Below are 23,479 nucleotides of genomic sequence, written 5' to 3'. Positions count from 1 at the left end.
GAACTCTTATCTCGCCTGCGGGGATTGGAGACGCGAATTCTTGGCTCTGCCCAGCAGGGTGATCGTCCGCGAGAGCGGGTGCCTGGGGCTGACGGGTTCCTGGCGCGTCAGGCACATCGGGCTGGTCGCCCGACGCATGCTCCGTCTGCTGGCTCGGGTCAGGAATCGTCGCAGGAGGTGCCGCTTGAGTCGCCCGACGTAAAAAGTCGGGTGGAGTCTAAGTGACGACGGGATGTCCAAGGTGTAGGCGTCGCCCACAGCTTTGGCTACTCGAAAAGGACCGATGAAGTGTGAAGCAAGTTTGTTGGCGTCGAGGCTGGTTACGGCAGAAGCGCCGATTCCCTCGGTCGATAGGAGAACGCGATCTCCTATCTTGAACACATTCACGTTCTTTCGACCGTGCTTATCAGCTTGTTCCTTTTGCTTGTCCACTGCGTTCTGCAGTGCGTCGCGGACGAACCTTGAGATGAATTGCCGTTGCATGACGATTTCCGCAAATGCCGAGCGATCGGCAGGACGCACCGAGGGTTTCGGTGTATAATTGGCCGTGGTAACTTTCTGCTCGCGAGTCTTGCTGCCTGGATCGATCAAGTTCTGCGACGTCCATCTCGTTATCGAAGATGCAGTACGCCGAGGAGGCTCGATGGACTGCTTGGACGGAGAGCGAGTCAAGGCGTTCACACTGGCTACACCCGAAGATAACGAAGTCGAGTGCGCCGGCAGGCCTGTTGGCATCGGTAAGGCTACCGGTGCGTGCTGAGACACCGGTTCACGTACCGGTGATGTCCAGGACACGGACTCGTTGTCCGCAGGGCTGACCGCAGCTTCAGCATCCATGTCGACCGAAGGAGGTTCTCCCCTACCAAGGGTGGAGCCGCCAGCATCCGTGGGGTGGCCCACGGCGAGAAGTGCCGGAACACGTGGGTGTCGAGCGTTGTTCACGAAGAACGGCGTCATGCCCGTCGAGGAGTGTGCGGCGTTGTTGAGTGCGAATTCGGCTAGCGGCAGGAACAAGCTCCAGCTCGTGTACGAAGTCGCGTAGCTGCGGAGAACGTCTTTAATGACCCGGTTGACGCGTTCTGTTTGTCCACCCGTCTCCGTATGCGCCGCGGTCGACATCGGCAATTTAATTCCCAAGATCGCAAAGAGACGTGACCAGAACGCGGATGTAAGCCGCGGGTCGCGGTCGGACACGATAGACTCCGGCAGACCGTGGTGACGAAAAGTTACGTCGACGAAGTGGGCCGCGGACTCTTCCGCGGTGATTGAGGCTGCCACCGGAACGATATGGACCATCTTGCTGAAACGATCGACGAACACAAGTACACCCGTGCATCCGGCTGTGTCGAGCGGGAGGCCGAAGATGAAGGCGCTCCAAATGGAGCGCCAAGCTTCCTTGGTGACCGGAAGAGGGCGCAATGGAGCATGAGACGTCGAAGACGGTTTGACTCGCTGGCACATTTCACATGTGCGGACCCACTTGCGTACCCGCTTGTACATGTGCGGCCAATAGAAGTCTCTCGACAGAGCTGCGTACGTCTTCTCGCGAGCTAGATGTCCTCCAGTCGGGGCGTCATGGTACTCGTGGATTATGCGCGCATGTAGATCAGCGTCGTTTGGGACGACGACTCGAGGTCCATCGAACCTGTCGATGCTGTTCTTCAGCAGATTGCCGCCCGGTCGATATCGATCAATCTGATTACGCGTGGTCCTTGAAAGGGCACTTAGCGTGTCACTACTAGGGGCACGCAGGTGCATCATGATGGCACCGTCGATAGGGTCATCATCGTACGCTGTAGCAATCTCGTCGCCCAGCGGGAGCGTGGGCGTGGTCAGCATCAAGTTGATGCCTGACGACACGGATACCGCACATTCGTCGTCGTCCTCATCAGCCACCTGATGTCCTAGCGCTTCACGGAGATCGTAGTCCAGACGCCGAGACAGCGCGTCAACGAGAATGTTATTCTTGCCCGGCTTGTAGTGAACAACGAAGCTGTACTCAGCGAAGAAGGACAACCAACAATCCATCCGTTGCGACAAGTGAGGGCTCTTCATCGCTGTCCGCAGCGATGCGTGATCAGTGTAAATCGCAAACGACTGTTCACCGAGCAAGTACACTCTGCATTTGATCAGAGCGTACCGCATTGCCAGGAGCTCCTTGTCGTGGATTGGGTAGTTCTTCCCGGCTGGCTTCAGTTGTCGCGACTGATAGCTGATACCGCCTTCATGTTCGCCATCATAAAACTGCATCAGCGCACAGCCGAAGGCAAAATTGCTCGCGTCGCAGACGACGTGATATGGCTTTGAGTCATCAGCAAGCTTCTGGATCGGCGCAGACGCCAAGCACTTCTTCACCGAGTCGAATGCAGCTTGGTGGTCCGATTTCCACTCCCAGATCACGTCCTTCTTCAGCAGCGAGGACAGTGGCTGGATCAACCCAGCGTAACACTTCGTGTACTTGTGCAAGTAATCGGCCATGTCAAACCACCGACGCAACTCAGTGGGGGTTGTCGGCGTTGGCCAAGCACAGATAGACGATACCTTATCGGGATCCGCGGCACACCGTTCTTGCTCATGTAGCATCCCAACACCGGAATCCCCGGTGAGCAAAAGACACATTTCTTCAAGTTTGCGTAGAGCTTGTTCTTTCGCATCACCTGGAAGACTAGCCTCAGGTGTTTCAGATGTACCTCCACGACACTGAGGTTGCCCTCAGAGCGGCTATGCACGAAGATGTCGTCGAAGTAACTCAGCGCGAAGTCTCGGAGCGGACGAAGCACATAGGAGACCATGCGATTGAAGGTGGCAGGCGCGTTCGTCAGACCCTGTGGCATCACGAGCTACTCGCAGAGCATCCCGCTCGGTGTACTTACGGCGGTGAGAGGCACATCACATGCTCTCATCCGGATCTGATAGAATCCATCGGTCAGGTCGATGGCGCTGTAGATGACGCTGCCAGCCATGGAGTCCAGTACCATGCCCTTCCGAGGGATCGGAGTCTGCGCGGGGATGGTGGCATCATTCAATTTGTTGAATGCGTGAACAATGCGCCATCCCCCTGTAGCTTTCTTCACACAGAACGCTGGACTGGAATGGGGAGAGGTACTCTCGCGCACGTGACCCGCCTTTCGGCGGCCCTCGATAAAGCCATCGTTTGCTTTCACTTGATCACGCGGAAGTGGCCATCGTCTGGTGACGCAGTACTTCGTACCTGGAGCGGGGCGATCTCGTGCTGAACCCCACGATCAGCCGGTAGCTCGGCGGGGATCCCATTCGGGAAGACGTCGGCGTACTCGCAGGTGGTGTCGTATACGGGATTCTCTGACTCCCGCAAGGCCTCCCAAGAACTGCGTTTGGAGTCGTTCCTCTCGAGCATACTTAGGTTCGGCACCTAGCGGACGTGAACGTTCACTGTCCGTGGCGACTGCATTTGCTGACTCATCCACCGAGACTGCCTCGGTGACCAAGCATACTTGCTCGACGTCTCCAGCTTTAGGGTCCCGAAGGAAGTTCTTCCAGGACAAGCCTGGAAGGCGTGTGATCGCCGCCGCTTCGCGCGGCGGATTCGCGACTGTGATAGTGATTGCCCGATTCGGGCCTCCTGCCACGTACTCGAGCGCGCTGACCGATTCCATCGGCGGGCTATCGCTGGTCGTGGAGTCTCGACTAGGTTTCAGGCTTCGTCTCTTCGACTTCTTCTTTGGCTTCCTCGAGCTTACGCTCGAGTCTGACTCACTGCTACTTGACGATGCATCACCTTGCTCTAGGCGCGGAAGACCGTATTTGACCGGGCCGGGAACACGCGGGAGCCCCTGCTCAGCCGCAGCATCGTTTGACGGGAGCCCAATCTGCTCGACCGCCGAATCGTTCGGCGTGAACCTCTGCTCTACCGCCGTCTCGTTGTGTGGGAGCCTCTGCTCAACCATTGTCTTGTACTGTGGGAGCCTGCTCGACCACTTCATCATCTACCTCGCGAAAGCGCGAGGGCTCTTCGTTCAACAACGTAGCACAAGCCATGCAGAGAGGGCCATCGCTCGCTCTGTGCACTGCCTGCGTCGTTGCTGTTTTGTCCACGACTGTGACGTGGCGCCAGTCTCTTGGCGCCACCAAGAAGTGTGTAGACCTCGCTCACGTCGAATCCACGTCGACGCTTGACCAATTGGGCCAGCCAGTCAATCTCTGGCTGATATCGCGCAAGCCAAGGAATTCCCAGGATGCAGTCAAACGCATAGTTCATCTCGATCACCAAGAAGTCGTCCTTGCTACGGAAGCCGTCGAACGTGTACGACAAGGACACGTCACGCAGAGCAACGGTACGAGTTTGACTTGAATCTCGCCCGGATCATTCCGGACGCGGACGTTCTTGGGTAGTACCGACAAGCACGACGCGCGAAAGAAGTTGTCGGTCGCTCCTGAGTAAAGGAGCGCGCGCATTGTCGCCGGGCACCGGTGACGTGGAGGCTGACGATGATCAGTCTCGAGTCGCCCGGTGTAGTGGTGGCATTGGTGTGTGCTTGGAGCACGGGAGGGCTCGAAGGTTGAGCTGTCACCAGAGGGCCCGGTCCTTCGTGAAAGCCAGTAGACCTACTGGTCCTGGAATGAGCGACCGAGGAATGTTCCGCATCGGCGTGAGCGACGACGGGAGCTGGCGCGCGACACTCCGCTGCGCGGTGACCTTTCTTTCCACAGCGGAAGCAAATAAGGGAGCGATTGTTTCGACCACCGCTACCGCGGTAGGACCCGCGACCTCGATCGCTCGACGCGTTGATGGCGTCGATCGCCATGGGCTCGATGGTAGACTCTCGGGCTTCCGCAGGTATGTCTGCAGCGTACGAAGCAGTGATCATGTAATCCTCGCGAATCGCGAGTGCGAGAGAGGAGGGATCAGCTCTGGTGATGCAGTAACGGGTTATACCCTCGCGCATGCCGAACACGAATATGTGGACTGGCGAGGCCATGTCGATTGGCTTGGTCACGATGCATGACGCCAGATGTCGCGTCTTCTGGACGTAATCACGCATGGACATCTTCCCTTGCCGAAGAGCGAAGAACTCTGCGCGAACACGAGACTCATCTTGCAGGGGCTCGAACGCGAGGCGCAAGTCGCTATGGAGAGATTCCAGAGATAAGAAAGCCTCGGGGTCGACAGCCGGCTTCCCAAGGGGTCATTCTTTGGTATTCCCGGATAACCGGGAGAGGAGGAAGTTCACCTTGGTGGATGACGCCTCGATGCGTCGCGAGGCGATCGCAATGTCGATCTCGCGGAACCACCGGTTTAGCGGCAGCCGGTTTTCACCGGCGCTAGAATACGTAGACGTCTTCATCTTGACGACGTCATTCTGGGATGGACGCGAGGGAGTTGACACCCGCCGATTGGCATCGGCGAGCTCGCGTTCCATGAGCCCTTGTGCTGCAAGACGTTGCTCGTCGGGCGTCGCTGAGCTCGGCAGCGATGCGACAACGGCATCTCCGGACACGGCCACGAGGCGGTGAAGCGCTTCCTACTCCACGTGAGTGAGATGGGGGAATGCAGCATGCTCCAGGGTCGCCCCGGAGATCTGGACTTGGCTCATCGTAGACTTGGTCGTTGGAAGGACTTCTAAGTGCTACCAAGTGTAACGGGGTAAGCGTTACCGTTGCTAGCTTACACTATAGTGTGGAGGAAGCTCGCAATAATAAAACCAAGTCTTAGGTTTGTGTCAAATTCAACTCTGATTTTGTTAGGACCAGGGCGGCCACCCCTGGCCTCGTGTGAACCACTCAAACACATGTATATACCTGATTGGTCAATAAGTGAGTCTGGCTCCTCACTACCAACCAATCCGATGATGACACCTTGGCACACGCTACCCGTGTGCCACTTTACTTACTTATGTAATAACTAAAGAAATATCTACCTACTTATGTAATTGGAGCTGCATTACAATCTAGGAGATAGCCAGACCGTGGAGACCCAGCTAGAGGTGTTATCGCTAAGCATCGTTGTATCTGGATTAGACGATGTGTATGAATGCGTCGAGGTTGTCTACACGGTACCTGAAGAATTTGACTGCATCTTCGGAATACCATTCTTCGAGGACATGCAACCACATATCGACTGGAGAAGTCGACGAGGCGAAGGAACAAGAGTGAAGACTTTCCGCTGGGAACACGCGGGTGAAACCTGTGAACTGATCGAGGAAGGGGGACCGGTGATTGCCTCCGGGCTTCGGTGATCTATCGGGGCGAACAGACCCGATTCCTGTCGAGGTGCCGCACTGGAAACGGATGTGAAGTCCGCGGTCAACCCCGTTTATGACGTAGAGCAGATCGAGACCCCACGAGTTGATTGCGAGCGGTAGGCTCGTCAACTGGTAAGAGTTCAGCAGGCGAAGACGAGATGAATGCGGCAAGACGCGACGGCACTGCTGCTGTGAGCAGCGATACCAGGGGAAGAGAGTCCGTCGTGGAAAAGGTGTTCACGATGGGAATCACGGATGAAGCTGGTGCGCACACCAAGTTTATCACACGAAATAAACTGAGGAAACTTCTGAGAATCAAGACCAAGTCGATCGAGGAACCAGACTTCATGTTGGTTCTGACAAACGAAACAATCAAAAACGTCGCGAAATCTATACAGCGACGCGACCAACCCGACAATGTCGGAACGGCAAAAGCTCAGCGTTACCTGGAGACGGACTGGGAAAGTTTCTGGGCGAACCTTGCCTTGGCGTTGCTGACGGAGTACAAGGAGACAGTGCTCCGACCCGAACTCCCTGAAGGCCTCCCGGTAAAACGTGAAATCGAGCATAGGATTGACGCGAAAGATCCTAATCTTGCGATGTATCGGCAACAGTGGCGCCAGTCTCCCGAGCGGCAACGCAAGATCGTGTACTGGGTCGAGGAAATGGTAAAGAAGAAGCCAACCCGTCCTAGCATCAGCTCGCGCGCTGCCTCAACATTCTGCATCCGAAAACCAGTTGGATGGCGAATCGTTCACGACTATCGGTACTTGAACTCCAATACGATACGGCAAAGTATACCGATGATGAGGAAAGAAGATATCTTGGACGCATGGCGGGAGGATACTGACTCTCGACGATGGACCTAAGGTCAGCGTTTTCGTATGCGCGCAGAAGACATCAAGTTCACAGCGCTTCAGGCGCCCAACGGACTCTGGGAATACCTCGTACTGCCCACGAGTGTCTGAAACGCTCCGACAACGATGCATCGGCTGACGTCAAAACGGTTCCGCGAGCTTGAGAACACGAATGCGGACATCTACATCTTCCCGAAGTCCCCGAAGATTGAACATCACTTGGAAGCCCTTCGTAAATCTTTGGATATCTTGCAAGACAACAAACGCTACGTAAAGCTCTCCAAATATGTGTTCTGTGCCGATGAGATACCGTGTCTTGGAGACTTCGTTGGACGAAAAGAAGTCCGAAAGGATTCCGGCAAGGTGCAGACCATCAAGGACTGGCCAATTCCAAGAGCGCAAGAGGAGCCCTACCGTTTCCTCGGCTTAGCTATATACGCTCAACGGCTCTTCCCAGACTAGGCGAAGCTTACAGCGACCATGTTCAATCTATTCGAGAAGAAGATCAAGCGTAATGCAAAGATTCACTGTGACGAAAAGCAGTCGAAGAACTTCAAGGAACTGAAGCGGCGGCTGTGCAATCCTCCCGTGCTGTACTTGACCGACTTCAATCAACTGATGCGTTTGAGGACGGACGCTAGCAAGTTTGCTGTCGGAGGATTCCTGCTCCAAGTAGCTGACGGTGTTGAGCGACCTATTCCTTACACCAACAGGAGATATGAAATCCGCGGAATTTAACTTTTTGACGCAGCAGCAAGAGCTTCTTGCTGTTATTCATGCGCTGGCCGTTTTCCGGATCTACTGCATGGAAATTCACCAATCGTCGAAACGGATCACAAAAGTCTTGAAGGTCTCTTTACACAGAAGATCGAATCGACGCCTCGCGCGCTGGTATGATATCCTCGCGGAGTACCAACCAGCGTTCTCATACCCTCCATGTGCGATGAACGGAATTGCAGACGCGCTTAGCCGAGGTGCGGACTTGCAACCGGAGACGAAGTTCTTTCACGACTTGAGCGTGACCAGCTTCGACAATACATCCTTTCGTTTGGTGGTCAGCGAAGTGACCGCAGACAGCGAGTTGATCACCATGGCGTACAACCGAGATCGAGAAGCCCAAGCGATATTCACGGCGTACAAACAGCCCGCACTCGAAAACCAAGCAGCACCAGATGAAACATTATCGCTGCTTTACAGAAAGCAATGACTTGCTATGGTACCAGACTTCATCCGACGATGTACCAGTTATCGTTATGCCCAACGATCTGAAGTTGCGGCAGGCGGTCAACTGTGAGTGTCATGATGCCAACTACGGCAGTAATCCAGGTGCAGAGCGGGCGTACTTGACACTCACAAAGCGGTGGTACTGCACCAGGACGTTGATGTCAATTCACTCGTTCATCGCTGACTGTGAGCCTTGTCGAAGAAACAAATTGCGGCTAGCGAAGCCGCCGGGACTGCTAGAGGCACTGCGAGTACCGGACGACCGATGGGTATCGATGTCAATGGACTTCATCACGGACTTGCCACGAACAAAGCGTGAAGTAATTTCCATCTGGGTGGTCGTTGACCGACTGACAAAGCGATGCCATTTTGGCCCGACCACGAGGAAGGTAGACGTCGAAGGTGTTGCCCGTCTCTTCATCGAACACGTATGGAAATATTTCATGGGATGCCAACGAGCATTGTGTCGGACCGAGACAGGAAGTTCGTGTCGACGTTCTGGCAACACGTGTTTAAGTCAATTGGGACAACCCTCAACATGACGGTAGCTCATCAAGATCCAGGCGATGGTCAGACAGAGCGGATGAATAGAACACTCGAGGAGTACTTGTGGTGCTACGTTGGACCTGTTTAAGACGACTGGGACATCCATCTCGCCAATGCGGAGCTCGCGGTGAATTCGACGGTGAACAGCAGTATCAAGATGGTGGCTTTCGAAGCGGATCTAGGATACGTCCCGTTCAATCCACTCCATTTTGCAGCCGAGAATCTTGGCACGGCCCCCACGAGCCGACGCGGCGCTGAGTTTCACGAACGTCAAGCGGCCCTTCTTCGGCGGCGTTAGGAGGCACTTGCTGAAGCACATAGGGGTTCCAGTGGAGCAACCGTCTCTGAACCAGTAGCTTCAAGTGGTGCCTCGGTGTCGCCTGCATCTTTCGCCGCTTCTCAGCTGCGCTGTCACCTTCTGCAGCAGAACCGCTTCCTTTGGCTTCGACTGACGTAGCATCGCCTCCTGCAGTCATGCTTGTTGTCGCCTTGCCTCCTGCTGCCATGTCGCCACCTCGTGATCTTGAGGTAGACCAAGATGAAGCCAAGTCTGGTGCTGACCCGTATGATGCGGATGCATTACTAGCTGCTGCTGAATCTATCATGGAAAGGACCAGACTTGGCTTCATTTTGGTCTGCCCAGTCGGGGAACCCTTGTTTGGAGGCGCCACCGGCGCGAGCGAGTCTTCCAGGTCAACGAAGCTCGTGATGCTTGACTGCAGTAGCTGCGCAAAGGCGACATCCTTCTTCTTCACGCGCTGCACCTTAAGGTGCCACTGCGATAGCAGCACTGCTAACTGGACCGCGCGTCCGAAGAGAGACTTCGACTTATGCACCCACTCTAACGTCGAGAATCGTGTATAGACATGTAGCGTCTTTCCTGCCAGCTGGACGTAACAGATCTTCAACAGCAGAAGTAACGCCAAAACTTCCTTCTCAGCTGGATGGCAGTTCATCTCGGCTTCCTTAAGCACCCGACCGAGGAACCGTACGGGGTGTAACTTGCCTTCATGTTCTTGCATTAGCGTAGTGCTCAACGCCCATTCATTCGCAAAGAGCATGACGTGAACTTCTCTCGACCGATCGAAGTGCCTGAGGATGGGTGAATGTGAAACACTCGTCTTCAATCTTTCGAAGGAATGACGTGCCACAGAAAGGCCACCTTCAACGACAAAGTCTTCATCCTTGAGCTGGTACAGCGCCGCACCGTAGACCGCGAAGTCTTGAATGAAGCGGCTGTAGTAATTAACCGCTCCAAGAAACGACTGCATGCCCTTCTTACTCGTTGGAAACGAAAGCTCGGTGATAGCCGCAAGCTTCTTGGGGTCAGCTCTGATACCTTCTGGCGAAATTTTATGCGACAGAAAGTCCACCTTGGGTTGGCAGAAGATGCTCTTGGTGAAGCTAATGCTGATCCGACACTGTGCAAATCTTGCCAGCAATCGGTCCAGCGTCGCCAGGCAGCTGTCGAAATCCTCGCCACCGAAGCAAATGTCATCCACAAACGACCGTCGACCAAATACAGGTACCAGCGATGATTCGTCTAATTCCCCGTTCGTAAACATGTCAGCGACGGGGCTGTTGACGAGTTGTAGTACAGGGTCGGTCTCTACCGGTGCTTCGCGGTCTGCCGCGAACTTCGTTTGAAACGAACCCTCGGCGCTTGGTCCACGACGTTCCTTGGCCTGTTCTTCAGCTAAACGCATCCTCTCCGAGTATTCAAACCAACCTCCTTTAGGTTGAACGAACCCCCAGAGTGCGTTGTCAATCATACGCTGGTAGATCATCGGCGCGTTCTTTAACCCAAAGGTCATGCGTAACCACTCAAAATGTCCTAGTGCGCAGACAGACGCTGACACTTTACGCGCTCGCAAGGTCATCATGACCGCCCAGAAGCCGCTTGCTGCATCCAGCGAGCAGAACCATAGGTAGCGCTCGAGATCTGTTAACAGGTCGTCGACTAGCGGCATTGCATACTCCATGATCGCGGTGATAGCATTCACCATCTTGTAATCAATGCAGAGCCGGATGTCCAGCCCGTTCTTTTTCATCACAATCACGATCAGCGATGCCCATGGGCTATCTAAAAAGACGATCAGTCTTGCTCGCAACAAAGCGCAGCAGCTCGTACAGCTTGCCGAGAAAACGCAGCGGCACGCGGCGGGCACGCTGTTTAATTGGGGCGTGCCCCTGTGTGTCGATATCGCATACCGCTCCGTAGGCTGGCGGCGGCAGTGCGTTACCACTAGCAATCAGGATGTGCTCGTGGTTCTTTAGAGTCGCGACTAAACGTTCTCGGCGTTCAGTCGACATCTCAGGATCAGCAACATTAGGCGCAGTGTAGTCAATTGTCGTGTTGATCTCTTCGGTCAGGTCCGGCAGGAATGCCAGCTCCTTCGCGTAGTCGTCCAAGCCAATGTTGTTAGCTGGGTGTTCGTAGAAATCATTTCTCGTATCCTCCGTTGCTTCATTTCCCTCGGTTGTTAACACTCGAGCAACCGAGATGTATGTTCCGTCCAACGCCGCTACGGATTCTTCCCTTGACTCAACATTGGCATCCGCTTTGATTTCAACATTCGGTAGTTGGTCCATCTCCTTCCCATCCTGGTTTCCCATTTCTGGGCTATCTGCCGAGTCGTCGTTCGCAATATTGAATGCGTGGGCCGCCGACATATTGGGTTGTTGACTTTTGTTCCGCTCCTCGTTCTGCCGCTGTCTTGACATTTCGGAGTTCGCACCAATCTTGCAATGAATACTCGGTGCCTTACTCAACACCTTCTGCGCGATGCCTTTATCCTCTGGATCAACCACCGATGGCTCGTTCGCAGATTTGGTGACACACAAGGCCAGGACAGCTTCGTCAAAACGGGTGACTCCATTCAATCCAGTGCCGTTGCTTCTCGCTTCCGTGGTCACCCCTGACTGGACACTAACACTCGTTGGCGTATGTACCACGTTTACCGGCCTCAGTAGTTCGTGTGTACGCACTACCGAGGCTTCGTTCGCGTTATTGCCTCCGCCATGGGTTGTCGTGTACGTGTCCAAAGGTTCTGCGGAAGGCTGACCGTCGGCCGAATCCCCGGCTGTCACCCCAGACGCCAGACAGGCTTCCACTCGTTCACGTTCTTCCAGGATCAGTGCCCAGCGCTCTGCACATGTCAGACGTTCACTAGAATCCACTAGCGAGTCTTCTAGAGGTCGTGCTAGCATCCCACCGGGTTCTGGGTAGTATGGTCGATCAACTGCTGAAGGCTGAGTTGCAAGCCATTGTTCGTAGATTTCGCATTCACGCTGAAAGAGCTCGCGGTCTCTACAACCTTCGTAGGCCAACACTTGCCAGTCTTGGTACTTCTTGGACTCCAGACGCACATAGCCGTCACCTCGTGGCAAATCCCCATCTGGAATCCACATCGCGATCGAGTCGTGTGCTGGTAGGTACACAGTTCGATCAGACACGTTGGTCAATCGAATGCTCTGAGGCCGTCCACGTCGAAACCTCGTCACTGACGGGATTAGCTTAATCGTTCGACGAACCCACAGTACGTGTTCTTCCAGCCCGACTTGACGCTTCGCTAGTCGATATTCTCGCCACTCGTGCTCTTGAATGTCCAACCGCTCGGGTGGCCCGGCGTTAACATGGGAGCCGTATTCTTCGCTGTCGATCATGTTCTTGGTCTTTATCAGCGGGATTTGGACTTCGTGCGGTAATTGCGCCGCGCCGTGGAACAGGTCCAACCGGATCCCAGCTGGGATCATAAAGTCGGTCCCGAGTACCACGTCGACGCCTGCACTATGCGCCATTACCCACATCTCAAACTCGTACACCATCTCCCATCCGAGCGTAATCTTGACGCACGCTCGTCGCGTCGTAGACACCTTGCCTTCGTTGATTCCTTGAATGTCAATGCGGCGTCCGTGATCAGGTACATCTCGGAGTCGCAACTTCTTGGCAAAGACGTCAGTGATCACACTAACGTTCGCTCCTGTGTCGAGGAGGATCCTCGTTCGCTGGTCGTTCACAGCGCCTTGCACCAGAGCTCTCATTCTGATCCGTCGGTCGAATTTCTTGGCCGACCACCATGCCTGTCTCTCGCCAGGGTTCAACTTCATCATCTTGGAGTGACCCTTGGGCTCGTCTCGCGCTGCACTCGAAACCAAGCCGAACGAACCCTCGCTGGTGTCCTCATCAGCATCGGCACACTCCACTCTCTCTCCAACACCTCCACCGAGGATTCTACTCCTCTCCTTTTCATTTTTCGTCGCGTTCACACTTGTTACGTAATTATCAGGCCATTCACTCTGCCCCATGAAAGCAAAGATACACTCTGCTTCCATTGAAGGCTCGGTTAACTGTGGCAGCCCGATAGGGACCAACCCAGTTGTAGTTGGCGGGCTGCCTAGTTTAAATGACGTTCTTGAACGACGGCCTTGAGCTCTGGCGGGAGTTCCTCCTTCGTGCCTTTAGTGCGCACGAATTTGGCAAAGTCTTAGAAGTTGCGGAAAAGTTCGCATTGTCCAGCATCGTGGAGCTGCTTGCAGAACTTGCATCGCTTGTTACAGTAGTGGGCGGAGTGACTCATGCCACCGCACACCGCGCATGGTCCGTACTGTGGGCGTCGGTTGTCGCGGTTGAAGTCACGTCGACCGCGTTGGTCCTGATTGAACCCACGGTCACTACTTCGGCGATCTTGATTGAAGCCATTCTCGCGATCAGGCACGTTTCCACGCGGTTGACGGTTGTCTGAACGTGCGTAGGTGCCTTCAGCAGCTGCACGACGTTCATTTTCGTTAGCAGCGGCGAGGTATCGATCGTTTTCATCCAATGAGAAATCACCATCCGTATTATCGGGCTGAAAGTCGTTGTACTCGTCTTGGACATCGTTGTAAGCGATCGGATCTTCGTTTGAATACTCGGTGCCTCCCTGAGCAGCTTCACGACCTTCTAATTCAGCTAGTAGGTCATCCACCGTGGCTTCAATGAGCGTCACTCTTGGTTTGTTTCGGTTGTCATCGCGACGGCGGTCATCACGCCGGTTGTTGCGGGCGAATCCATCGTCGCGTCGCGTATCACGACTCTTGGAGTATCGGTACTCACTGTCACGCTTGGCCATCCTCTCCTTGCCCTTGAGAACATCTTCGATGATCTCTTCGAGCTCGTGAATGTCGGCGACTCGAGCGTGGTAGAGACTCTCCGCCAGCTTGTCATCATCGCATGTTGCCAGGAACTGCTGTACGTGTTCTTTCGCGTCGCGACCACTCTTCTCGAAGTGTAGACGGGCGGTCCGAGCATAGCCATTCAGCCTGTTTATGTAGTCGCACAGATGTTCATTACGTTCCCGCTTGGCGGAGTAGTAACGCGACAGTGCCGTCTGCGTGAACTGCGAGCAGTAGTAGCGGATGAACGCGTCGCTCAGCAGCTTCCACTTGCGCTTCGTCTTCTTCGGAAGTTGACGGAACCAATGAATGGCTCCGTCCCGGAGACTTAGCTCAAATGGAATGCACCATTTATCGGCCTGTGTGGGTTCCAGTCATTTCATAGACGAGCCCACGGAGCCACTGCATACAGTTCTCGCTCTTGTTGCGAGAGCCTGAGAACGGCGTGATGCGATCCAGCGGTCGGTGCGAGGCCATTTCAATCCTCGGTGTTGGGTCCACGTCGTTCAGCGTCGCTAGCTCATTCATCTGACGCATCAACTCGAGTTGAGGATCTTCCTCGTCGAATGTACGCACCAAAATGTCATCGTCACTGGACGAACCATCGCTGTCGACTTGACGACGTCCGGCACCACCTTTGGGAGCTCGCGCACCGCCTCGGCGACGGAACGAACCCTCGTTACTTGCGTAAATACGTTGCATACGGCTCTCCGAACGTGGCGTAACCATGTGCGAGTCTTGAAAGTACGGTGAAGCTTCGGTAGTGCCAAAGGCACCACGCTCAGCCCCACGCTTGGTCGGAGGAGTACGAACGAGTCGTTGGGGCGTCGGCGGCAATGGAATCTTGGACGGATCTTCATCTTGAATCATCGGTCGACTCACAGGTTGCTTTTCGGCATTGATGCCAACGGCGCCAAACGCCTTCCGAAGCTTCTTCTTTCATTTCTGGAGAGCAGCTCCGGCTTCATGTGGACTCCAATCCTGGAGCGACATCGTCGATGGGTACGTCTCGTTCTCGAACCCCAGCGACAACAGTAGCGAAACTGAATCCTCGGCAACTTGGCTAGTCGAAACCGAGTTGACTGGGTATTGAAGTTCCTGCGCAAGCGCAGGCCAGTCGGCTTTTATCTTGGGGATGGGCTTGAACAGCTGCATCCACTCATCATTCTGCATCAGCGCTTGTACGCGGTCGAAAACGCGCTTGGCGGCTGGTGTATCACCGTTAATAGGTGGGCGAGGTGCCTTCAGCAGTGCTGAATGCTTTGCACTTGCCACCGAAGGTTTAGAACCCTCGGTCCCATCGTCATAATCATCGTAGGCTGGTTCTGGTCCCGCAACATCATCGAGCTCGTCGGCGAGGTTCCTCGAAAGGGACCTGGTCGCCCCGCTCAGCCCCGATGATAGCGTGGCCGTCTCCGGCGTCGCTGCGCCTGGCTCTGGAGCCGGCGTCTTGTCTTCGTAATTTTCATAATCGTGGGCGTCAGGACCGATGTCCGCTTCGTCGTCGAAGCTCACTGAAAGCTCGGTGGCGGCTGCAAAGCGCGCAGCCGGGCTTGAACTCTCGTTGCGAGCCCCGCCAGACTTGGCAGGCGTAACTGGTACCGTCGGTTGTCCTTTCGCCATATTTCTTGTCTTTTTCTTGTTCTTCTTCTCTTGGTAGCTCGTAAACTGGAAGGCCATACAAACAGTTCACAATGGTCACAATCTGTTCCCGGGTCGCGGCACCAGTTGTGGTGTTGGAAATCCCACGTGAACTCTAGCTACAGATGTTGTTAGGATGTTCCCACAACAATACGTCTACTAGGATAGTAAACGATCGTTCGGGCGGACCTGAAGACCCCAGTTCTGCCCTTGCACCGGGACAAACTAAACCTTGGAAACTACTTATATAGGCCAACCAGTAAAATAAGAACACGCTACTAGCACGAGCAAAGCTAGCAGGTGTTTTGAATCCTCGTGGTCCCAACAGCGGAAGGGTACCAGGCACGGGTAAGCCTTTTACGAGATCACCGAGTGTTCAACATTCGGCTGGAATAAATAAAAGGGAGGCAATTCAAGCACTCCCAGTCGTGCAAATAGGCAACAATAAGCCGTCACGTAAAACCTCCCGATAATAATCGGCCAATACACAAAGTCTCTTGGCCTTGCCGGATGAACCCTCGCTACAGAGCTTCGAGTTCACCGACAGGCATAACACACTCAAACAAGCTTGACCTGACGCTTACCTTGAAGCCGGACGTCGCTCTGTGTGCTTGAGTGGAAATTCTGTTCTGTATTTAAGCTTACCCTTTCGGGTCTATTCCTAATAAGAAGTCCTAATCAAGTATACAAATATCAAGTGAACAATGATCCGTTATGGATCTTCTTGCATGCCAAGCGTCGTCTGCACTGTCGCATGAGCATCTTTAACGGTCCGCGCCCTGTCCCAGACGGTTAACGTGTCTTCCAAAGGTCGCTGAGTATTCCGCGAACTCATCCCAACCGCCACTGAGGGTTCGTACCGTAGATGGTCCGCTGAATGCGAATCCGGCCAGTCCATTATTAATAATAAGGACAGCCTGGATTCAGTGACATATGACCGTATCCGATACTTGTTGAAAACTCGGAGGTGACGCCGTCGAGTCCCTTGCACCTTGGCGTCTCCGTACATCACCTGACCGAGGGTTCGTCGCTTTAACAACTTGGGCGGTGTCACGTCTTTGTCGACGGGTGATAATCCGCAACTACGGAGAAATCACTACACCACATGTAGTTGTCCGGCGGCCGCATTAGCCGAAGCATTAGGGTCTTGGTCGTTAAACCAATGACGAACGGCCGTTCTTCCGATCCGTTTCCGACCACTGGCTTGCCTTGCTCATCCATATTCCAGGCGAATGTGAAGGTCTGGGACATGGCCTCTCGTCCGGTGTACGCCCTCGCGTGGATCCAGGTCCTCAAATCGTCCACTATGTCATTCCGCGACAAGTTCTTCCTGGAGTAGTAGTTGACGAAGTTCTGGACGGTGCCCAAGCTTGGCAAGTCCTGAAGCACCGCTCCAAACTTCCGTGCCATCGCATTGCGTATACGGACAGGCCGCAGATGTTGTGCCGTGAGCTCACGGCAGTATATCTTCTGCAGCTCCGTCAGTTTCTTCTTCTTGGGGGAGTTTACCGCTGTGGCGTGCTCCCCCACCTCGAATATTGACACTGCGTCGCTAACCTGGCAAGAGAGGGTTTTGCCGCGCCAAGAACAAGCGTGTACACCAGAGGAAACGGCCGCCTTGCACGCTGTTGACGAGCACTGAAGCATCCTGTACCTCATCTTGTGTGGGGCATCGTCGAGGCAAACTGTACATGCGTACAAATTGCTCTTCGAGACCTCGTAGGTCTTAAAGGCAGTCAGCACTCTGTCAGCTTCGATACCGGTAGCGTTGAGCGCCACGTCCTGCCAGGCGATACGCTTCGGCATTGCAAGTCGCGTCGGCCGGCCGAGTCTTTGCTGGGTGATCTCCTTTCTCGATTCTGAAGTGCGGCGATGGTTGGCTGTAAATCACCATCCCAACCCCTGTCTGTGCGAGGAATCAGAAAAAAGCGGCGTGCACAGGTAATCCATTCTATATGTGTAGTCTCCATAGTGTGATGTGGTCGCACGCTTTATTTGTGGTGACGCAGTTTTGGTGTGCGAATCTGGACTTTAAGTTAATTTTTACGCGTTCTCCAGCTCGCGTACACTTCCAAAAAACAGACGATTCAGAGCGGTCAAACCGATAAAAGTTTGATGAGAAGGGACGCAACTCGGCTGTGGACGTCACCGGTCGTGGAACTGAAGGCGGACACAGTCGTGATGCTAGCGGACTGCACCTTGAAGGTTTCGGTGTACCAGGCGCGTCAGTGGACGGCTTGCTTCTGGTACGTCACTAACTGTATACTTTTTTTGCTAGTGCCTGGATAGGAGCTAAAGCGGACGTATACATGTATTTGCAGGAAGGACAAAATGATCGGTCAAGGTGAAATGGTGTTCCGGTGCTACGAGAAGGTCAATGAAAACAAATCGGAGACGATCAAAATTTCAATTTCAGCGATCAAAGGGACTGCTGTGCCTTCCCCGCAACCTTCGGTGGTCTGCGAGATTCGTATCGAGTTCAAGCGCGGGTAACTGGAGCTTTAACGCTCTCGATAGCATTTGCTATACCGAAAGTGAAAATAGTAAGTGATTCTTACTGAAACTAAATTCGTGTATGTATACATTGTAAATCCGGCTGCTTTGCTAATTTGACAACGATGGCACCTTCAGCGTCGCCCCGGGGCGTGCGGGAGACGCCTCTCACCGTGAGACAAGACGCGCTTCTACACTCGCTGGAGCGTCAAGTGCAGCTCAAGACTCAGGCCGAGACGCACGCGCCACTTTTGCGCTCACAGCGGCATCCAGAGGCGTCCGAGACGCTTCGGGAGTTCGTGGCGCAACGTCAGAGCTCGAGTTCGCGTAAAAATAAATCTTCCATCCAGCTGGAGCCTTCGTTCATCCACCTGTCCACTCAGGTGGACCAGTGCATGTCCCAATGGGACTCTCTATACGTCCACGCCCATGCTTCTCAAGCGCTAGTAGCTGAGATGGAGGCAAGTCACGTCCAAGTAGCTGCCAAGACCCAGGCTTTGTATCGAAGCTTCGAGGACGTCCTGCAACAGGTGGAGGCCCTGGACGCCAGAGTGGCTGCCATTGCCGCCCCCATGCCTCACTTTACAGCTATAGATGACGTAGCCCACGCATTAGGCTTCGGCGTAAAGTTCGCTTCTCCTTCTAGCGGATCTACGGGTCATGTCCTCATGGAGAAAGCCTCTAGACCTAGAACTTCGTCAGCTTCGACGGATTCAGGCAAGGCGGTGCAGGTTTTCCAGCACCGACGTGGTATCGACCCCACGACGCCGACTTTTGAGCAGGCATTGGAGAAGATCGACGCGTGTGTGGCTTATCTCACGCAACATGTAGAGTACAAGGACTCGGCGTGTTTCATTGAAGCTTATAAGACACTGGCAGCGGGGGGACTTCAGGGCTTGAAGGACTATGCGTTGAGTGGACTGGAGGCGGCGAAGGACGCAGTGTACGAGGCTGTCCAGAAGGAGACGCTAGCTGCACAACAGAGCGGGGTGGCGACCTCGTTGGTGTCGCAACTGGATGAAACTTCGCCCTACTACGTCAATTTTCAGCTCGTGGCGCCAGCGTTGGCTGCTGTGGCGAAGCAACTCGAGCGTCTGAACACTCAACCGGCTCAAAATAGCGTCGAGAATCTGCGAGTACTGGGAGAAGTAGCCGACGCCTATGCCACTCAGCGGGTGCAGTTGTTGTCCCCGGTGCTTGGCGCCTGGCTGGACGCGGTGTCTCAAACGTCCGATATCGTCAACGTGCTGCGTGCCAGCTGTGCCCAGTTACTGAAGGTGTGCGAGGCCGAATTTCGACTCTTCCTCAAGCTTTTTGGCCACGATCCAAGCGACGAGCTCTTCAATTTCTCTGGAGTTGACACGAGTCTCGGAGACGACGACGCTCTAGGTGGAGAAGACAACGAGAACGCGTTCGAGTACGTAGACGTGTACACCTGACACTGGTTTAGTGTATACGTTCTGCTGACTTTTTTTTATGTCTTGTTGCTAGACGCCTCATCTTCCAGCTGAGTGGATTGCTGTACAACACTGTGCGACCTCAATTTATCGCCCAGAAGGACCTGGAAGTTCTGTGCGAAGTCATCCAAGTGCTGAGAAGTGAAGTGATTGAAGCTGCCATCACCCCACGTGCAGCGCTGGTGGGCTATGCAGAGCCAGTGATGCATCGTATGATTCAGGACGCTCAGGAGCGACTCATCCTGTGCATGCAGAAGTACATTCGCGACGAGATCAAAGGCTTCGCGCCTTCTCCTGCTGACTTGGACTACCCAGCCAAACTGGTAGCAGCTGAGCAGGCCGGTGCGTCATTGTACGCGACGTGGTATCCGTCGCTAGAGCACACACTGATGTGTCTGTCGAAGGGATATCACTTCGTCAAGATGGAGATTTTCGAGGAGTTAGCTCAGGACGCCATCCAGATCTGCACAGCGTCGTTGAAAATGGCGTCGGCCGACATCACAGCGACGCAGGGTGGTCTGCATGGCTCGTTGTTCCTAGTCAAACATCTACTGACACTACGCGAGCAGATCACACCGTTCGAGATCCAGTTCGCGCAGAGGAGCAAGGCGCTGGACTTCACCAGCAGTGCAGACGCCATGAATGAGCTGCTCGCGGACGCGTCGACGCTGTTCCGATTCTCGGGTCCGAATGGGCTTGTGGGGCTCTTTGCGCGTGGAATTCCGCAGATCCAGACGACGACGGCTGATGTGAAGAAGGAGCTGGAGCAGGAGCTGAAGAGAAGCTGCACGGCGTTCATTGAGATTGTGCTGCAGCAGTTGGCTCAGCCGTTGCTCGCGCTGATGAAGCAGGTCGCGCACGTGCAGCAGTCCCAGAAAGCCACGGCGCTGGACTTCCGGCAGTGTGCGTTCACAGCGCCGAGTGAGGTTGGCAACGTGCTCGCGAGTGTCTCGCATCAGCTGCGTGACAGTCTACCGGAAATCCTGCAGACGATTCGTCTGTACCTCCGCAACGCCTCAACTGAGACGATCCTGTTTAAACCCGTGCAGGTGGGGAAAGACCTTTCTTTACTGTGCTAGATGACATAGATTGACACTTACATGTTTTTATTTTGATATTTTCGATTTCGATTCCAGCGGAACCTGTTGGATGCTCTGGAGAATCTCAAATCGCTGATGGAACAGACGTACACGCATGAGGAACTGCTGCCATGTGAAGAAATCTTTGCTATAGTGATGCAGCAATTGCAGTCACTGTAAAGCTGAGCTGTTAGTGATCTATGGGGGAAACGTTCGCAGCAAAAACTAATAGCTTCGAGAGACTGGCGCGTCACCGTGGAAGGGCTAGCGAAAGATACCCCGCTATCGACACTTCGGTTTCAGCCAAGTGCATCCAAAAGGTAAATTCGCCTCGCAGTGTGACCGACTCGCAATGAAAACTTTGCGAGAATGTGGAAGGTGACCAGTGCAAATTAAAATTGAAATATTTTAGAACATAATTTGTATTTATCTTTCTCGTCGATAAACCAGAAACGCACGTTGTCTTGGATCTGTCCTTTAAGTGGTCGAACTGTATCGTGCTTTTACATTTGCGACGGTGTCAAGGTACAAGTCCATGAATCGTACTCTTCTGAACGGTCAAGTTCTATCCACCAGCTAGGATCTGATACAAGGGACATTGTTCTGGTCAACCTTAACAGTTGCTGACGTTTGCAGGCATATGATATCTCTAGTCGTGAAGAAAGCGTTCATTGCACGAGTCTTGGACCAAGACTACAGTTCTGTGGATGGGCATTTCGATGTCAATTCTGGTCATGTTGACAGCATCCTGAGCCAAGCAATATCAGGAAGCTACACTGTAATTTGTGAATTAAACAGACTTCCTTCTCTCCCTCGCATCCTCTACGGCATACAGGTCGAGCTCTGTCACAAGTCACCTGTGCTTTCATTTATCGAAGTCCTACTTGAAGTATTATTTTAATAGACTGGATCGCCCCGACATCTTGGTCAGTCGCCATCTGCTGTCTCGATTCATGACTCATCGCATGTGTCGTATGAACGAAAACTGGCGAAACAGCTGAATGGAAGTGCACATGTGGATCTGGTGGAACGACAACGGGCACCAGACACTTGTCTGGTGGCGGTTGTCGTTCCCAGTGTCACACAGATAGCACCCCACCGCTCTCGCCTTGATGGCGCGTTCGAACAGCACAGACCTACTTCTCACTCTTCAATTTGGCCGCTCAAGCGCACCCCAAACCTCTTCACCATGCTCCGTCGCCTTGCCTGCTTGGTCACCACAATGGCCGCGTTGTCAATGAACGCAACAAACGCCAGAACCTTCTCGACACTCGGGGGAGACGAGGGCACCACCACAATGGCACAAGTGACACCTGGATGCGGCGTCGTCCAGCACGACCAGAGCACTTCGACTCCTACCCAAGTGAACTCGGACCAGGTCGAGACCCAGCAGCAGAGTTTGTCCGGTTCAGCGTCGACGCCGCAGAACTCGACTCACATCCAGTACAGCATCCGCAACGGCGACGTATCCAGCGTCGGGGTGAATCTCGGAGGATGGCTGGTGGCCGAACACTGGATGACCAACACCGCTGACTTCTGGCAAGGAGTAGGAGACGACGACGCCGGCAAGGGCGAGTACACTGCCATCACCAAGGCAGTTAACCCGGACACAGTCCGTTCCAACTTGCAGAACCACCACAACACTTTCATCACCGAGAGCGACATTGCCGACATCGCTGCGGCTGGTCTTAACACTGTCCGCGTCCCCGTGGGCTACTGGATCGTAGGCTTCGACAACGACGATCCAAGTGGTCAAGCTGCGTGGACGCAGTACGCGAACGGCACGTTGAAGTACTTGGATGCCCTCATCACAGACTGGGCCAAGAAGCACAACGTCGCCGTGCTCATTAGCATGCACGCCGCCAAAGGATCGCAGAACGGAGCGGATCACTCGTCCCCTAGCGACCCGGGCAAGTCGCACTGGAGTGCGTACGACGAGAACGTAGCTAACACGATAGCGACGGCCACGTTCCTGGCTGACCGCTACAAGGATGAGGACGCGTTCCTGGGCATCGGTCTGCTGAACGAACCCAACGCATCGACGGACGAGGACAAGCTGTACGCGTACTACGAGCAGACGTACGCAGCCATCCGCGAGACGGGCAACGACTGCGTGCTGAGCGTGGCGCCGCTATTGTACAAGCAATCGCCCGACGTCATGACGGACTTTATGCAGGCGCCAACTTACTCGAACGTGTGGGTCGAGTGGCACCCATACTTCGTCTGGGGCTACGAGGACACGAGCGACTACGACCTAATCAACACGGCCGTCAAGGTCAACTACCAGAACAGCGTGAGCCAGTGGAACGCACGTGAGAACCACAATCGCCTCTTCATCGGCGAGTGGAGCTTCGCCACGGCTGGCAAATTCTCCGATAACCAAGAGGGATACTACGAGTTCTGCCAGGCGATGATGGATGTCATGTACCAGGCCGGCGCGGGCTTTACCTTCTGGAGCTGGCGGATCTACGGCGACGAGTCGGGCTTCAACGCGTGGTCACTGCGTAGTGTCCTCCGTGATGAACGGCTTAACGCCATCTTCTTCCCCAGCGCGACGCGGAGCTAAGCGTGAACACCTCTCTGCATTATGATCGTTATTTTTCAGTTTAAAATAGATAGTACGAGTATTATATCAATTTTTCTTCTTTAAAGCCGATGGTGGTTAAGGAAAAATGGACAGTTACAAGACCCTCGTAGGCTTACATGTAGTTTAAGAATACCTTGCTTCAGGCAACTTCGACGTATTTGTTCAGCAGAGGCCTTGCTTAATTGAAAGATTATGTACAGTACTGTATTTTCGACTAATT

At 54.1% G+C, this 23,479-nt stretch overlaps 3 protein-coding genes across 3 annotated transcripts; 2 read left to right on the top strand and 1 right to left on the bottom strand.

The window, feature by feature from the left end:
* Positions 1 to 8,387: 8,387 nt before the first annotated feature.
* PITG_16970 (uncharacterized protein) lies at positions 8,388 to 8,842 on the bottom strand (the record flags this gene model as incomplete). Its single annotated transcript, XM_002897143.1, has 3 exons — positions 8,388 to 8,427; positions 8,509 to 8,715; positions 8,775 to 8,842. The coding sequence occupies 3 exons, from the start codon at positions 8,840 to 8,842 to the stop codon at positions 8,388 to 8,390; spliced, it is 315 nt and encodes a 104-aa protein (XP_002897189.1).
* Positions 8,843 to 17,758: 8,916 nt separating this feature from the next.
* On the top strand, positions 17,759 to 21,331 carry PITG_16969 (conserved oligomeric Golgi complex subunit, putative; the record flags this gene model as incomplete). The annotated part of the gene is made up of 6 exons (XM_002897142.1): positions 17,759 to 17,889; positions 17,965 to 18,132; positions 18,161 to 18,186; positions 18,275 to 19,553; positions 19,628 to 20,642; positions 21,326 to 21,331. The coding sequence occupies 6 exons, from the start codon at positions 17,759 to 17,761 to the stop codon at positions 21,329 to 21,331; spliced, it is 2,625 nt and encodes an 874-aa protein (XP_002897188.1).
* Positions 21,332 to 21,861: 530 nt separating this feature from the next.
* Positions 21,862 to 23,238, top strand: PITG_16968 (glucan 1,3-beta-glucosidase, putative; the record flags this gene model as incomplete). The annotated part of the gene is made up of 1 exon (XM_002897141.1): positions 21,862 to 23,238. One exon carries the CDS (start codon positions 21,862 to 21,864, stop codon positions 23,236 to 23,238), a length of 1,377 nt encoding a protein of 458 aa, XP_002897187.1.
* Positions 23,239 to 23,479: the final 241 nt, after the last annotated feature.

Source organism: Phytophthora infestans, genomic scaffold (genome assembly GCF_000142945.1).
Source record: "Phytophthora infestans T30-4 supercont1.47 genomic scaffold, whole genome shotgun sequence".
NCBI lineage: Eukaryota > Oomycota > Peronosporomycetes > Peronosporales > Peronosporaceae > Phytophthora > Phytophthora infestans.
Note: the sequence above shows the minus strand (reverse complement) of the source record. Positions and strands in the feature narration are given on the sequence as shown.